We start from the raw sequence: 16,051 nt of genomic DNA on the forward strand, positions 1-16,051 counted from the left end.
GAATGCAAGTTTAAGGCACTTCTGCATTGGCTTCACTTTTCAGAACCGCTGGTCGCCCACTGGTTGCTCCTCCTAAAGTTGGGGATCTCACAAGAGACAAAATATGGTAAAAACTGAAGCAGCAGAATGAACCAATAGCATTTTCAGACTTTAGTAAGCTCCTCTAGAGCAATAGAAAACATTATTAAGCTGTTTTCACGTATTCCTCATGACGAGAAAACGGACCTTTACAGCATGCGTAAAAATTGTTGGAATTGGAATGCACCTTTAACATACATTTCTCATAATTTCTACAATTTAAAATAACTAAGGTTGTCAATCGATTGAAATATTTAATCACGTTTTTCCTCTCCAAAATTTAGCGTAAATTTGTAGTGTTATTTAGCCTACTTTGCGACAAGCTATTATGACATGGTTGGTACCAATGGATTCCTTAGGTTTATCTTCACTCTAGCTATAAAACTGAGTGTTTTGTTCATTTTGACAGCCCTAAAAAACAACAATACCTTTCAAAAGTATTATTTTTAACCAATTGAACAAAATAACAGACCCCTAAGCTTCATGTAAAATTGAATGGCAATATTTTTATTAAGTTAGGAAATCAACATATTTAAGAAATTTAATTATATACACTGGTTCTACTGTATGGATTTAAAAAAAGGACAAAAATAAGCTTGACACACCAAGCTAATACATGTTATAGACTTTGCATTTCACATACCCATAAATAGTGATTCAAAATGATAATTACAAATTCATAGCGTCCTCAATGTGCCTTAACCTCCCAGTATTTATTTGTTCACATCAAAAAAAGAAAAGAAAAGAAAAAATCATGAACACTGTCACTGAACTGTTCTTAAATATCTTAAAACTACACTATAAAATACATAAAGCATATCTACCATGTGTTCCATGGGAAACAAAGAAAAGGCAATGGTATAAGAAAATCATTTCTCATGAAATATTGGTAAGCCTTAAAATAAACTTTCAAGCGAAGGTCATTTACAACAGGTAAAAGAGGCAGGGTTTCACCGTTAAAGCATCCAATTATCCTAAACATTTGCTACTTTTGTTCAAAATATACAGAAAAAACGACATTGGTGCAAAACGCTTCAGTCAGAGCCGCCGGTGGCGCGTGCACCACAGTGAACGACTATGCTGAATTTCACAGGCTGTAGCAGGTAAAGTGTTTCGACAAACGTGTTGTACAGTAGTGGCCGTTTGTAATACAGTAATCCAGTGTGTGTGACCCGCAGAGAACGTATGCACAGCTTCGATTACAGTGGTATGAGTGTTCCTTAGTGTTCCTCTTTGTCCCTGCCTCTCTTCTCTTTCTCGTCCTGCAGGGCGGTGCCCAGCTTCTTGATGAGAACAGACAGAACCTTGTCCAACGGGTCCATCACGCCCCTCTGCAGCCACTTGGGGATCGTGGTGCGGGCGTGGTGGAAGCCCAGTTTTTGCAAGATGTAGTCCACGCCCACCGGGTCGATCTTACGTCCTGTCCAGGAAATGAGCCTGAAGATGGAAGATATGTTTAGTTTAGTCAATGCCAATATTTATGCAAATGACAAATGATAATTATTGTAGAATTATTTCAACTCCGATTGTTTTAAATCTACAGAAAAATGATTTCAGTCCAAACATCCTCACTAACAGTGGTAGAATGTAACTCAGGTACAATTACTCAAGTGCTGTACCATTTTGAGGTACTTTACTTGAGTATTTGTATTTGTATTTAACAACTAGTTACTTTGGAGATGAAGTTATCATATACAAAATCTATGAGCCGATAAAACACAATGCATTGCTACAGATTTATGTATCCAACAGAATTCAAATATGAAATTAGCTCCATCTCAAGCAGCTGAAACATAACATGCTGCTCACACATTAATGCACTACTAATAATAATTCAATAATAATAATAAAAGTAGATAATATAACCTGACGGGAGAACATTTTTCTGCATAGTGAGAATTTTAACTTTTGAATAGGGTTGTCAACGTTAATGCAATAATAAGGCGTTAACGTAAATTCCTTTTAACGCCACTAATTTCTTTAACGCATTAATGCAACTTGGGATCGGAGGTTGTAGCGGGGTTTTAAATCTAGAGTGAAGATCCTGGCAGCATATGAAACTAGAAAACGTAAGGAATCCATTAGAACCAACCATGTCATACTAGCTTGTCCCGAAGAAGGCTAAATAACGCTCCGAACTCACACTTAATTTTATGGAGGAAAAACTGTCATGGCCATTTTCAAAGGGGTCCCTTGACCTCTGACCTCAAATCACAATTCAAATCATATCCATAACTACTCTTATGGAATGCAGAGCAAAGTTTTGGTGATCAGGCATGTGGATAACGGAGATGCGGGGTGTCAGATCCATGGAAAAGAGACTGCATACTGGTTTGTAATTAAGGATTTAAAATTCACTCTTGCTGATTAACGGGGTTCAGCGGACGGTCATGCCGCGCTGCAAGAAACATCTCTGAATGCACAGTAGGGCGCAGATTCTAGAGATTTTTTTATAACATCGTAGTTCTGATAGTGATTTAGTTAAAATCGCCTTAATATCGGCGTAGGAAAGACCAATCCTCGATATATGATCCGATTGATTATTGTGATATTATGTTTCTGATACAATATTGATTTTCTCAAAAACACTGTATGACTTTTAATTATTTTTTTTACATGTAAAGATGAGCTTAGTCAATACTACCTCAAAGATATGCACCCTCTCAGTATACTGTATGTGCCATCTCAAAGTAGGGCTATGATGTTGGATGTTACAGGGACTGTGATAAATGCAAAAATGCAGATCCCGCTGTTCTTATTGCATAAAAACGTAAACTTTTTTTCTACGTTTTTTTGCTTATGGTGGTGTGTTCTTTATATTATGACAGTTTTCTTCAAATTTGATTTAAAAAAAAAATAAATCACAATATAATCAAATTGAATCTTAACCCCTGTATCATGATTCGTATTGTATCACCAGATTATTGCCAATACACAGCCCTAGAATATAGGATACAAGTCACTCTTTACTGTAAAAAAGGTTTTAGCGTAGTGTGAAAAAAAGAGTGCTTTTAATTTCATTTGTGTGGCATGTTTTTGTTTTTGTTTTTTCTAAAACCTAAAATAGTCTTATACAATGATGCATGACAGCTTTGTGTATTTAGACTTGCAAGTTGGGCCCGTGCGTCACTGCAGGAATCTGGCCACAAGGTCACACAGAGAATGACGCTTCCACACTGTCACAAACGCTCTTTTCTGTTTTATCCTCTGCCAGTTTTTCGAGTGAGCATTATTCATGAATGACTCAATTTGACTCCGTCATAACGAAAAGGTGTGTGCGTCTGTTAACAACAACAATGAAAAAAAAAACACTCCAAATGTCTGTGGTGTGCGGTGGAGTGGAGAGCTGACCTGAGAGTCGGCTCCAAGTGCCAGGTGTTGCACATGAACTCCCTCCAGTCCACCGTGGTGTAGTTGATGCCGTCGTCCTTGTCCTTGTCCGTGGAGCTGTCGTCGTGCAGCGCTGTGGGGCTCTTCTGGCCGGGCCGAGTCGCGAACATCCGCGGGGCGAAGAGGGCTGAGGTGGGGGAGAAGAAGAGAGACAATGAGGTGTGCTCCGCCGCCCTGATGTTTTCCTTTTTAACATGGCGAACACATTCCTCAACAACAACACCCAGAAGTAGAACACAATAAACATTCATTAATATCCCTGAAAGCACAGTCGGCACCTTGACAGCGCAGATCTAGACTCCATTCACATTCAAATACCCATCCGCCCTACTTTAATTAATCAGGATGGATCAAACTCTGATGAAAACCTCCGGCGCTCGCCTTTTTTCTCTTTTCTATTCAGCCGCGGAATCAACAGAACAAAGTCGCGGCACTATTGTAATTGTCGTGAAGAATGCGGCATAAAGGGTGCTAATTTGTTCCTCTGTTACAATGGGAAACCACTTAAAATGCTGCCTGCATTGGGCACTCTGACCTCCCCGCTGTGTGTGAAAATAACACTCAGCTGCTAGCATTTCATGCTGCTCTCTGAAATGTGTCCAACAGCATACAAACAGCTTCACAGGTACAGAGGCAGACAGATGTGCTCCGTATTGTTATTTCTCCGTAGACGGCTTGATGAGTAATTTTTCTTGACGTTAGAACTTTGAAGGCTGTTTTCAATCTGGAATAAAATTATTTTTCATTGCTGCACTTGTTGCAGATGACTCATGTATTTGTCCCAGAGAAAGTGGACGGTTGAAAAACTTTGTTTTATTGTCTCACTGACAGACTGGAAGGGGATAAGGGAGGAATGAATAATGATGCAAAAGCCAAAAACCTTTTTCCTTCTCCTTCAGGTAGGCAGACACCAGGTCGTGGAGAAACATGATGAGCTCGGCGTCCATGGTGACACAGATGTGGTCGGTGAATTCTGTCACCACGCTGCACTCCACTTTGGGTTTGCTGTTGGCGTCTGGAACAAATAAAAACAGAAAAATAAACCAGGGGTCAAACCTGTTGCTTCTGATACAGTATTTAAACTTCCTCAAGGATGGTAGCGTTGGCATTAGCAGGCATAAAGCATTAGCATAAAAACAACGTCGTACATGAACAATTTTTTTTTTTTTTTACATTTTCAGCGACAAGTTTGCAGCTATGTGTCTACCATTAGTATAGGATTGGGACACACTGTTTTGTCAGGGGAAGTGTGAATGTTACAGATGATCGATAATCTTTGGAATGAAACCTACTGCTACCGCTGAGGGGATATAGGCGAGAAAAAAACAAGACGGGGGGGGAAAAAAAACGCTCACATTCTCCCGGGAAACTTTTGCGGTCTCCCAAGAAACTTGTGGGTTCTCTCGCAAAACTTTTGCGTTCTCTCGCAAAACTTTTGGGTTATCCCGCAAACCTTTTGCGTTCTCCCGAGAAACTTTTGCGTTCTCTCACAAAACGTTTTGGTTCTGACGAGAAACTTTTATGTTCCAAGTTGAAACTTTTGCGTTCTAAAGAGAAACTTTTGCGTTCTCCCGAGAAACTTTTGCATTCTCCTGAGAAACTTTTGCCTTCTCCCAAGAAACTTTTGCGTTCTCTCACAAAACTTCTGCCTTCTCCCGAGAAACTTTTACGTTCAGTCGCGAAACTTTTGCGTTCTCTCACAAAACGTTTTGGTTCTGACGAGAAACTTTTGCGTTCTAACGAGAAACTTTTACGTTCTCTCGAGAAACGTTTGCGTTCTCCGGAGAAATATTTTACGAGGGATAAAGTACTTCCGGTCAAAACCCAAGGGAAAGGAAGAAAAGGGTGAACCGGTGTTAACACCAGCAAAGATGCTCTATAACGGACCTTCAGTGAAGCAGCTCAGCAAACATTCTGTAGCTACCGTTACACAGGTGACACACAGCTCTGCCGCTGGCCACCAGCCCGCTGTGACCCCCGGTGCTGGGCTTTGCGCTGGCTGAATTGGAGTTGCTACAGTTGCTAACTGAAGGTCTGCCTCCGTAGCTGCCGACAGTTTTCCTCCCAGCGAAGAAGTCTCCTAGCGGCAGGGAGTGAGGGGGAGGGAGCACGGGGAGCGCTAGCTAGATAATTCTTGTCTCATTTGTCTTGTCTTTTTATTTCAAAATAAAATCTATGAACCTCTCCCACAACTCCCTTGTTGTGGTTGTTTGTTTCCATGGTGCCGAACTGACCTGGAAGTATATTGATGTAATTTTGTTTTCTTTTACATCGACCTATATGAAAAACGAAATAGAAAAAGATCTCGCAAAAGTACATCTTTCAACCTTTGATTTTTTTCCCCTCCTTGTTCCTTCAGGGCCTCCGTAGAAAACCAGATTGGAAAAATGAATTGTGTACATATAAAATACTACTGTGCAGCAAAGTTGACATGATTGTGCTGAGGTCATGTTAGTCAAGGGCAACAGTTTACACAATATTTGCCAACTAATGTGATAAAGGATCCAGTCTGACCTTAAAAACAGTCAGAGAAAAGACTTCAACGGATGCTTTATTGCCTTTATGTACCGTTAAATTACTGCGAGGGCTCCAGTCCTACCTGTTAGAGAAGGCTCGTCGGGATCTTGCACGTGGATGGACTTGAAGTCCAGTTGCATTCTGGGAAGAGCAAAGATTGTCTCAGTTTCGTGGTTGTAGCTGGAGGAGCTGCGGAAGCTGCTCAGCAGACTCGAGCTTTTGGCAGCCGCTCCGCTCTCTTGGTTGTTGGCTTCCACGTTCCTGAGCAAGTTCAACTCTGAAACAAGAGATAAGACGAGTTTAAGGTCATGTTCACACTTCTCTGCTCCTCGGCTTTGTTAAATACTATCTGCACCTATTTTACATTTAAGATAACGGGCAGCAGCTGCAAGGAAAGGCTGACAGAAAGGAGCTCTTTTAGGAAAAAAAAATAAAATGCTGCGTCTGTCTTCTTTCAGTCAAAGCTGTCTGAAGTTGAGACAAGTCGAAAGTTTGAGAAGATACTACAATGAAGCAACCATTTGCAGTCAATTGCCACCTTATTAGCTGTTGAACTGTATTGCGTTATACTGTGAGGTGTCTACAATATTGTCTTCTACCACATCTATATCCAGAAGGGCAATGTGTATGTACTGAAACATCACAGTACACACAGGATCGATATTGGCTCTAATAGGGACGTTGTTTAAGAGTAACTTATTTTTCAACCTGGACCCTATTTTCCCATGGTTTTGTGTCTAAGTGTCTAATGGGGACAACAATTTTTGAAATTGGTCCAGTATTGAGGGAGAACGCTGTAACTGGCAGCTGTTGAAAGAAAGTTGAGAGGGTTACGTTCAATAAAAGTGTTTGTTTTTGCCACTGACAGGCTCAGATTGTTCTTATAAATGTCTGACAACATGATGAAAAGGACCCAACAGAGAAATAACACATTTTTCTTTACCTTTCGCTATGCTTTCTGTACTCCAACAAAACAAACTGCCCGGCTGGCACTCGCGTTTCAACCATGAATGTATCCCACTCTTCCACCAACACGTCACCTCGCCAGATTTCAGAATGAGATTTCTCCTTGAGAGAGACTCTTTCCATAATGTTAGACACTTATAATAACAATCTGAGCCTGTCATGACAAAAACAAGCACTTTTAATGGACATAAATGACGGCGCCAGCTTGCCCCAATAGCACCATATTGCAGCTGCCTTCTACAGCGCGCTCCCTCAATACTGGACCAATTTCACAAATTGTTGTCGCTACTAGTCAGCTAGACACAAAATATGGGGGAAATAAGGTCCAGTTTGAAAAATACCAAAGTTACCCTTTAAGGCCGGGTGTGACCGATCCACATTTAAAGGATTGGTTCACATTTTTCAAGTCTATCTTAGGGGAGACACCCCAGGCGAATAGGGTAAAATAATTAACTACTATATCACCGTGAAACTTCCCCAGTTGACTACTGACATTAACACAATTATTTTTGTATTACAAGTTTTCAGAAAATATATGTTTAAATATGCAAATGAGGCATTATTGTATCAAATATGTGCTACTATGTATACATTTCCAGAACAGAAATGTGAACATTGGATAAATCCAGGTTCAAAATTCTTGTTTCATTTTGTTGACATATCAGAGTCAAAGGTTTCTACAGAGGGAAGTTTGGATATCTCTTTCTATCACTCCATAAATCAGAAAATACTCTCAACAGCAATGAAAAATCAATTTTTTGCCATGTTTTTAGGAATAAAATGTTCGATAAATCAGGCTATGAATGATATATGAACACACCCCTCAGTAGAAACCTTCAGAATATAGATAGAAAAGAAACTGGGAAGTTTGGTGCATGTAAGTGTTACTGAGGTGGAGATTTCTGGCTCTGAGAAAAAAAACTAATTTCGCGAAAACGACCTTTAAAAGATATGTATTGTACAATTTAATACATTCTGAAGAAACTACAGGTGAATAGGGTACAAAATGTTACCTAATAGATATCACCATGAAACGTCCCCAGTTGATTACTTACATTAAGACAAATATCTTTTGTATTAAAAGTTTTCTGAAATGTTATGTTTAGATATACAAATGAGGCATTATTTAATGGTAACTTTGGTGAATTTAGGAGAAATCTACAGACGCAAATAGACAACTGTAAAATAAACACCTACATTTGTATTTTGGATGTTTTCTTTCCACTAGTCTGAAAGAAGACATGCTATAAATAACTCAAATTCATAAAATATTCATATTTAACTCATAAAATCTCAAAATTGACCAGTACATGAGAAACAATGTTTTTACCTTCCCATAAAAACACTCACATTCTCAGATGTAACTGAGCAACACTTTTTGAGTTCTTACTGGCCATGAAGAGATCCAGTTTCATTGTATATGTCACCTTATCGGTGTTGTTTCAGACAGATTTGAAAAAAATGTGACCCTTTAATACAGTTTTTTGTCAGTCATAATCATCATAATAAGATTCTGTGTTTCCACTATCAGATTGCAAACCCTGACGTAAAAACAATCCCAATGAGTTCCACACGGTGAGGTATACGGATCTTAAATTTATTTTTACCTTCATTCCTCATGGCAGTGACGTAGTTGAACCATTCTTTGACTGTGGCGACTCCATGTGGGGGGTTTTCATGCCGCCGCCGGGTTATTTTGGTTATGGTGGCCATTGGACTTTCGAGTGCGCCGCAGGGTTTGGTCACCATAGTGTTGTGACCGAGATGGAAATCCAGTGTCTGAACGATGTAGGTGGAATCATCTTTAGAGCCTGCATGTGACAGTTATCAAAAAAATGGATTATTTGTATTATGTAATCATGTTTCAACACCATTTTATACAGCGAACATTTTTGTCTCACCGTCCTCCCAGATCTTCTGTGCCTCCGTCCAGAAGGCGATGTTGGGCTCTTCCAGGTGGAATAGAGCCCACGACTTGGAGCGGAAGTTGGGCCCGTGGAAGCAAGCCAGGGTCATGTGGTTGCCATGGAGGCTCATTGAACCGCCCAGCTGCACGGCGTCCTCGGGCAGAGGCATCTGGAAGAGGGAGATGTGGCAGCCGGCGATTACCTTCAGCACCCCGGGCCAGTGGCGGTGATGGGCTGCATCCATGTCTGTGTGACGAAAGGCGGTTAGGAGACACAAAATGAGAAGCTATCCATCCTGACCTGAACATGAGGCGTTCTGCTCGGTGCTAACAGGATCAAGTTTTGTGTATCATGTTCTTTTTTATCCTTACATAGCCTCCAGTCTTTTTTAAACGTGTGCTTTTTGTTTGTTTGTAATTATCTCATGAGCGTGTTTGATTACATTCAGTTGTTGAACCACCTTGTCAACTGTTTGAAAAAGTGGTATACAAATTAAGCCGCATTAGAATTACAAATCAGTTCGCTTCCCATTACCAGCACGGCTGCCTAAGACACTCGCTGTGCATACCTTATTATGCCACAGTCTGCATTCAATATTTCTCCCAGCAGTATAGAAAAACAAGGGCGTGCTCACAAAGCTCTGCGGATCCTTTGTCGGCGTTGATGACGGGGGTTTTGGGGGGCAGGTAGGGACCGGGGCCCCAGGTGGACAGGGCCCGCTTGCTGGTGTCGAACTGCTGGGTGAAAAACTCCTGCAGCTTCATGCCGATCTTGATGAGGTCGGGTGTGGTGGAGCGTGAAATGATCACCTGGAAAATGTCCCACTGCAAGTCTCCGTGGACGAAGATTTCACTGGAAGGACAGACGGAGGGGAGACGGGAAGGAGGTAAAGGTGAAGAACGGGAAGATTAAGACGGTTCAGATTGTAGAAAACGGTAAAGTGAGGCAAAAGAGCAGATGGTATTAGTGTAAATTAAACACCACTGCATCTGGAATAACAGATCTGTGTCCTCATTTTTTGTTGCCAAGTAATTAAGAAAACCATAATGAAGGTCTCAAAAACCAAAAAAGGTTATTTGCTGCTATCTAAATTCAGGTGGTATTAGTTTTACCCAGCTTTAGTTGAACCAAACTACAGCTGAGTTTCCAACCGAGAAGTTCCTGGTAATTTTAGTCTAATTTTAGACTACTTTTCAATGAACTAAAAGGTTCCTTCAGACCATTGTTGTCTGTGTTTCCATAGCCTCAGAAACTTAATTTAGACTCTGGTCCCTGCAGTCAAAATGCAATGAGTTCCCAAAAATGTTCATAGTTCTGGGGGAAAGTTCCTGTAGTTGAAAAGAGGCTTAAGAAACAGGACCAAATTGAGACTGGTGTTGAAAATGCCCATAGAGAACAATAAAAAGCCTCTTAGCATTCCATCAAGCGCGCTATATTTCAAGAACCAGAGGTGTTTGTGTTGCATGATGAGCTTCTGCTGACATCGTTTCAACACCTTTTCTCTGATAGGCTGGTGTCCACGGTGCACAGGTTGACCTTCCATTCGTCCTGCAGCTGCAGGTCAGCGTTGCTGAAAACTCCCATCAGGATGCTGGAGCCCATGTAGTCCACGCGCGCCTCCGTTGACCCCATGGTGATCTGGATCTTATGGCTGGGTTGCTGGTTGGGGTGTTCGGAGATGTGGGCTAGAAAACAGAAAACAATTGGTCAGCACAGCAGTGGCTTAAGTGGCTGTTTATACAGTGATGTAGCCATCTAACGGAGAAGAAAAGAAGGGAGAAAAAGTGATTTTGGAGACAATTTTGGGGAAAAAACAAGATTTACTTTGACTGAACTAGCAGTACTCTTAGGACCAGAGCATCCAGTAGATTACAAAACTTTTCACTTCCATGAGTTTTACGTAATTTTTTTTGCCAAGGATTGAGATGACGTCACATTAAGATGAAATAAATAGTTTTTAAATTTTGCAAAATGTTAAGGTATTAAAGTACTAATCTCAAAGATTTTAATTTAAATACATGTCTGTTAAAGTCGAGATGAAATAAAAAATGCCTTTTTAACGCTTTTAGATCACATCCCTGGTCATATTGTGTACTTATTTAACAATATATGCAAAAAAAAAATACAAAAAATCAATTTATTTTTATTTTTATATCAAAATAAAATCATCTTTTCTTCCTGTATAACGAAATAAGACGTGTGCTTACGTGAGCTAGTACCAACCAATTTCAACCATTAATACCTTGACATCCATCAATCTGATACTTTTACTGAAAAGGGAAGTGTGTGGGAGGCGGATCTAACACAACACACTGTATGAAGCAGCATACTGTGTTTTTCCGGTCTCTTTTAGCGTTGAGAGAATGATTACAATGGCCGAACAAACAAAGAAAAGAGCGATGACTACAGATGATGAAACCTCAAAAGCAAGTGCAAATCCAACTGCCAACTGACTGACGTCACACAGGCGACACTTTTTGGATCTAAGATCCAAAAACGCACTTGCAATTACCGCTTATCTCCATAGATGGCGCACAAGAGAAATAAAAAACAGTGATCTTCGAGATTGTAACTTTAAATTTAAATAGCAAAACATTAAAATAGCTCACAAATTTAATTAATTTAAATTTTAAATTAAGTGCTTTATTTAACAATTTTGTTTTATTTATTAAAAAAAATTATAAAGATTTATTTCACTTCAGTATTAGGTCTTATTCTTGTGCAAAAATTCAAATATTTCATTTTCAAAAATAATTTTCTTTACATAAACAGTGTAAGAAGTCATGGGGCAGTGAACAGAGTGCAATCTGCTACATTGTGTAGAAATGTATCAATGAACAGTGTTACATGCAAAGCAGGAATAATGTAATACCAAGAATACTCACATACACAGGTCTAATATGTTCTATTTACAGATACTGTTTATGTAACATGTAAATATGTTGTATATTAGCTCATTTAATCACTAATGTAATGTATTAAATAAGGGATATATTTTCAAAGTAAGTGTAAAAAAGTGAGGGTAAAATGTGAAAGTGTTTTTTGAGTCTGTATTTTATCACTGCACAGCTCAACAGTGTTGTGTGAGAACTCGACACTGAACTCTGGCTCAGGTCCATATCCAGTTTACAGTCTGCTAGAACAAGAGCTGCTAACGAGTTGCAGAAAAACACCAGCTGTCTGGAAAGTCGATGCTTTGTTTACTTACAGACCATCTCCAGGGTGTTCACGTCTATATTGCCACCCACCACCCCGCCCTTGGAGTCGAGCTTGGAGCGGCCGAGGCCCACGGACATGCTGATCTCTCGGTCCCGGTTGCTGCCCACGGACAGTCGGCCCTGACTCTTCAGCCCGCTGGTCGTCCAGCTGTAGGGACAAACACAGCGGTGAGCGCTGCTGAATAATGTAGAAGTGCTCTCTATGAAACATAAAAGGACTCTCATTGCGGGGAACTTGCCCAGGAATAAACACAGGTGACTGAAAAAGGAAAAGAACAACAAACCTTAGAGTATTAAATCGGACTGGCGAGTCAACATGTCAGCTTTTTAGACAAACATTATTATGAATAAATTAATAATTTTTTTTCACACCTTTCATGCACATACTGCAGCACTTTATAATTAGGCAGCAAAAAAACAACATAAAAAAAACCCATAATCACCGAAATCATAAAAGCTAGTTACAGGCTATATTAAAAAGATATGTTTTGAGGTGTCATTTTAAACTGTTCACTGAGTCAGCATGTCTGATATTTAAAAGGCAGAATGCTCCATATGTTTGGGGAGTAGTGACTAAAAGTAGCATCCCCACAGGTTTTTGTGGCGACCTTGGGAACAGTTGTGGAGGATCTTCGGGTTCGTGGAGGATCATAAAACGACAGGGAGTCTGTGATATAAAAGGAGTGAGGCCATTTAGTGCCTTTAAAACTAAGAGAAGAGACTTTAAAAATCAATTCTAAAAGATACAGGGAGCCGGTGGAGGTTGCGTAAAACAGGAGTTATATGATCTCTTATTTGCTTTTGGTACGCCAGTTTAGAGTGTTACAGCAGTCAAGACAACTAGAAACAGACGCATGAACAAGCTGTTCTTGCTGGCTCAGGAGAGGTCTCACTTCATTATATTGCCCAAATGATAAAAGGCAGTCAATGAATTAAAATGAGCTTTAAAGGGACAGTGTGTAGGATTTAAATAGATAGATATAGATAGATGCACTTTATTGGAAATTGGGAAATTATTGTGTTACAAGCAGTGTGTTATCCAGGCAATGAACCGGAGCAGTAAATAAAATGTACATATCAACACTAGAGAAGTATATCTATAGAATACACAATATGAATAATATTAGAATACACTATACTGACTACTACAACTAGCATAAAAGATCTAAAATATAAACATATAATAACATACTATATACATTAGCAAAATGTGCAAGTTACAATTTTTATATAAAAATTAAATGAATTAAATTAAATGAGGTAGTAAACCAATTTGGCGACTTCTAGTGGTTCGGTTCCAGATTGCAACCGACTGATACCCCTCTGCTCACTCCTCCCTTTCCAACACTCATTCTACGGTCATGAAAACACAATTCTTAGTTTCAGGTGATTCTACACTAAAGAAAATATAGTTCTGAATATTATATTATATTTCTGATAATAGATCCCCCGAAATGTTACACACTGTTCCTTTAAAATTGAGGTCATAATCTAAAATAACACAGAGGTGTTATGTTAGTATGTCATTATTTCAACATGTCAAATTAATATGTCATTATCAGGCCATTTTCTAATGTATAAGTACAACTTTGCGGTGTTTTATTTGGTAGATACAATTCTTGCTTTAAACAAAGACTTGACCTATGCATTAATGTTTTCATGATGGAAGAATATCCTGATGTCCTAAATAATTTAAACAAGAGAGAGACAGAGGCCCGGTGTGTTGCTCAGAGAAGCCCACACATTTCCAGAGAAGAGATTTTATTTTTTTTTTTTTACTTTATGATGACACAGAGCTCATAAAACAGTACTGCCTTGGTTATGAGGGTGTTGTGTTCGTCGTCAATGATTCAGCAGGATTTTTCTGCCGTAACTGTGGAGATGAAAGTTGTAACGACTGCGTATGCTGGTGACCGGTGAAATACAACAGTGTAGAAGAGATGAACGGAGCTCATAAGAGCGTGGGCGATAACGGACCATAAGGGCTGGAATATCAGTGTAGCGGGAGATAAAAGTGGCAGCAAGGAGACACCCCAAGAGACGTACGTCTACACTAGCGTACGCGTAGCAGCCGATTACTCCGATAAATGTAAATAAATAATGCTGAAAATGTCCAGCTTAGTCAACGATATCCTTATCATAAATATATATCTTCACCTTTATTTTCTCCATAGATTCTTTCTCACTACAGCAGTGTTATTCCAGACAGTATTATATAATGTGATTGGGCAATGTTTGTCCAACAGGATACAGACAGTAGGAGTCACATTCACTGAATATAATGATCGTTTCATCATTCATAGCTCTCATGACTGACGTGAATCCCTCGCTCACTCATTTGCCAGAATTCCTTCAGTTTGAGACCAATTTGAAGCAAAGCTGAGAGGGCTGGTATGGATAAAATCCTGAGGGTGGAAATACTGATATCTGGTTATAAATATTTCTGAATTATTGAATCATCTTATATTTTTTTGCAGAGAGGTACAAAACATTAGGAATAAAGTGTTAAAAGAAAAATGTTTTCCTATCTTGAAATATTCAGCTTATTCATCATTAAAACTATTAGCATGAGAATTTACAGTTGATTATGTGATCCTTTAATGAGGACCTTTGTTATGCTCATTTTCAGGTTCATACTTGTATTATATTGATAAGGTCAACCAAACCAAACTCTTCAGACTCCGCATCCTGTGTTACTTGGTGACATCACCACGTTACGGAATAAAAGACAGGACTTCAAGCAAGGCGTTTTTTAGGCAGTACAGGAGCAGTGTTTCTGTGGGGGAAAGTAACTCCCTTTGGTGTGGAGTTTCTAATTTTGCAGACCTTGTACATGCACAAAAAAAACTATATAACTAACGGAAAGGGGAAAAAGCACAAAAGCATAATAGGTCCTCTTTAAAAAGGGACAATGTGTACAATTTGGTGGCATCTAATGGTGTGGTTGCAGATTGCAAACAACTGAGTACCCCTCCGCTGACTCGTTCAGACGCCATCTTTACCATAATAACACAAATTTAGGAGCAATGGAAGTCAGACGGCGGCTGGCGGTACCACGGGTTTTGCACTCTGCGGCTCACGTTACCGCGGAGAACTACGGTGGCTTTCAGGTAACGTAAAAACGTGAAAGGCTCTCTCTAGAGCCAGTATTTGGGTTTGTCCGTTCTGGGGCTACTGTAGAAACATGGAGGAGCAACATGGCGGACTCCGTGAAGAGGACCTGCTCCGAATGAAGATATATAGCTCATTCTGAGCTAACGGTAACGAACAGTTCGACATTTTGGGAAATTTGCTTTCTTGTCAAGAGTTAGATGAGAAGATCAATACTTCTCTTTTGTCTGTACAGACAAATACCAGCTTCTCTGAAGCTTACTAATTGATCACATTTGTTTCATTTATACATAGACCTGCTGGTACATGGATTTTGTTACATTTGAACATAGCCAGGTTAACCGATTCCCCGTTTCCAGTCTTTATGCTAAGTTGAGCAAAGCTCAGCTAAACATCCTCTGGCTGGAGCTTCATATAGACATGAGAGTGGTATCGATCTCCTCATCTAACCATCAGCAAGAAAACCAATAAGCATTTTCGTTGTGCCAATGTGATGGTATAAAAGTATCTGCATTAAAAGGAGCATAAACTGTGATCACTTACGTATTGTTTCCCATGACGTTGCTCATGTTCATTTGGACGGTGAGCTGTTTCAGGTTGATGGCGAACACCACCAGTGTCTCCCACGGCGCCCCCTGCTGACCTGCCGCCTTGCCATTTTTACTGAAGGAAGGGGTGGATGTTTTTGTCACCGAGTCTAGACGAGAATGAACAAAAGGTGTAGGTTAAAGGCAGTAGAGGACAAATTATGAGCATCTTGTACGAGTCATCATTGCATTTTGTAATTTTCCATTTTTGATTTCATGGTTTTGTACATTGTTGTTTTAACAACTGAATTGTGCTTCACAAGGCATTTTCACACAA

General features: G+C 39.7%; 1 protein-coding gene across 9 annotated transcripts in view; it reads right to left on the bottom strand.

The window, feature by feature from the left end:
• Positions 1-564: 564 nt before the first annotated feature.
• kiaa1109 (KIAA1109 ortholog) overlaps positions 565-16,051 on the bottom strand; it is a 106,757-nt gene continuing 91,270 nt past the window's right edge. For all 9 annotated transcript variants that reach the window (XM_074661393.1, XM_074661384.1, XM_074661392.1 and 6 more), the window contains 10 exons: positions 15,731-15,884; positions 12,067-12,224; positions 10,354-10,543; positions 9,493-9,710; positions 8,853-9,104; positions 8,559-8,762; positions 6,068-6,262; positions 4,349-4,483; positions 3,430-3,595; positions 565-1,515 (listed from right to left, as the gene is read on the bottom strand). In XM_074661393.1, the coding sequence (XP_074517494.1) occupies positions 1,299-1,515; positions 3,430-3,595; positions 4,349-4,483; positions 6,068-6,262; positions 8,559-8,762; positions 8,853-9,104; positions 9,493-9,710; positions 10,354-10,543; positions 12,067-12,224; positions 15,731-15,884 (1,889 nt within the window). In that variant the 3' untranslated portion in view covers positions 565-1,298. The remainder of the gene's footprint in view (positions 1,516-3,429; positions 3,596-4,348; positions 4,484-6,067; positions 6,263-8,558; positions 8,763-8,852; positions 9,105-9,492; positions 9,711-10,353; positions 10,544-12,066; positions 12,225-15,730; positions 15,885-16,051) is intronic.

Source organism: Sebastes fasciatus, chromosome 15, assembly GCF_043250625.1.
Source record: "Sebastes fasciatus isolate fSebFas1 chromosome 15, fSebFas1.pri, whole genome shotgun sequence".
NCBI lineage: Eukaryota > Metazoa > Chordata > Actinopteri > Perciformes > Sebastidae > Sebastes > Sebastes fasciatus.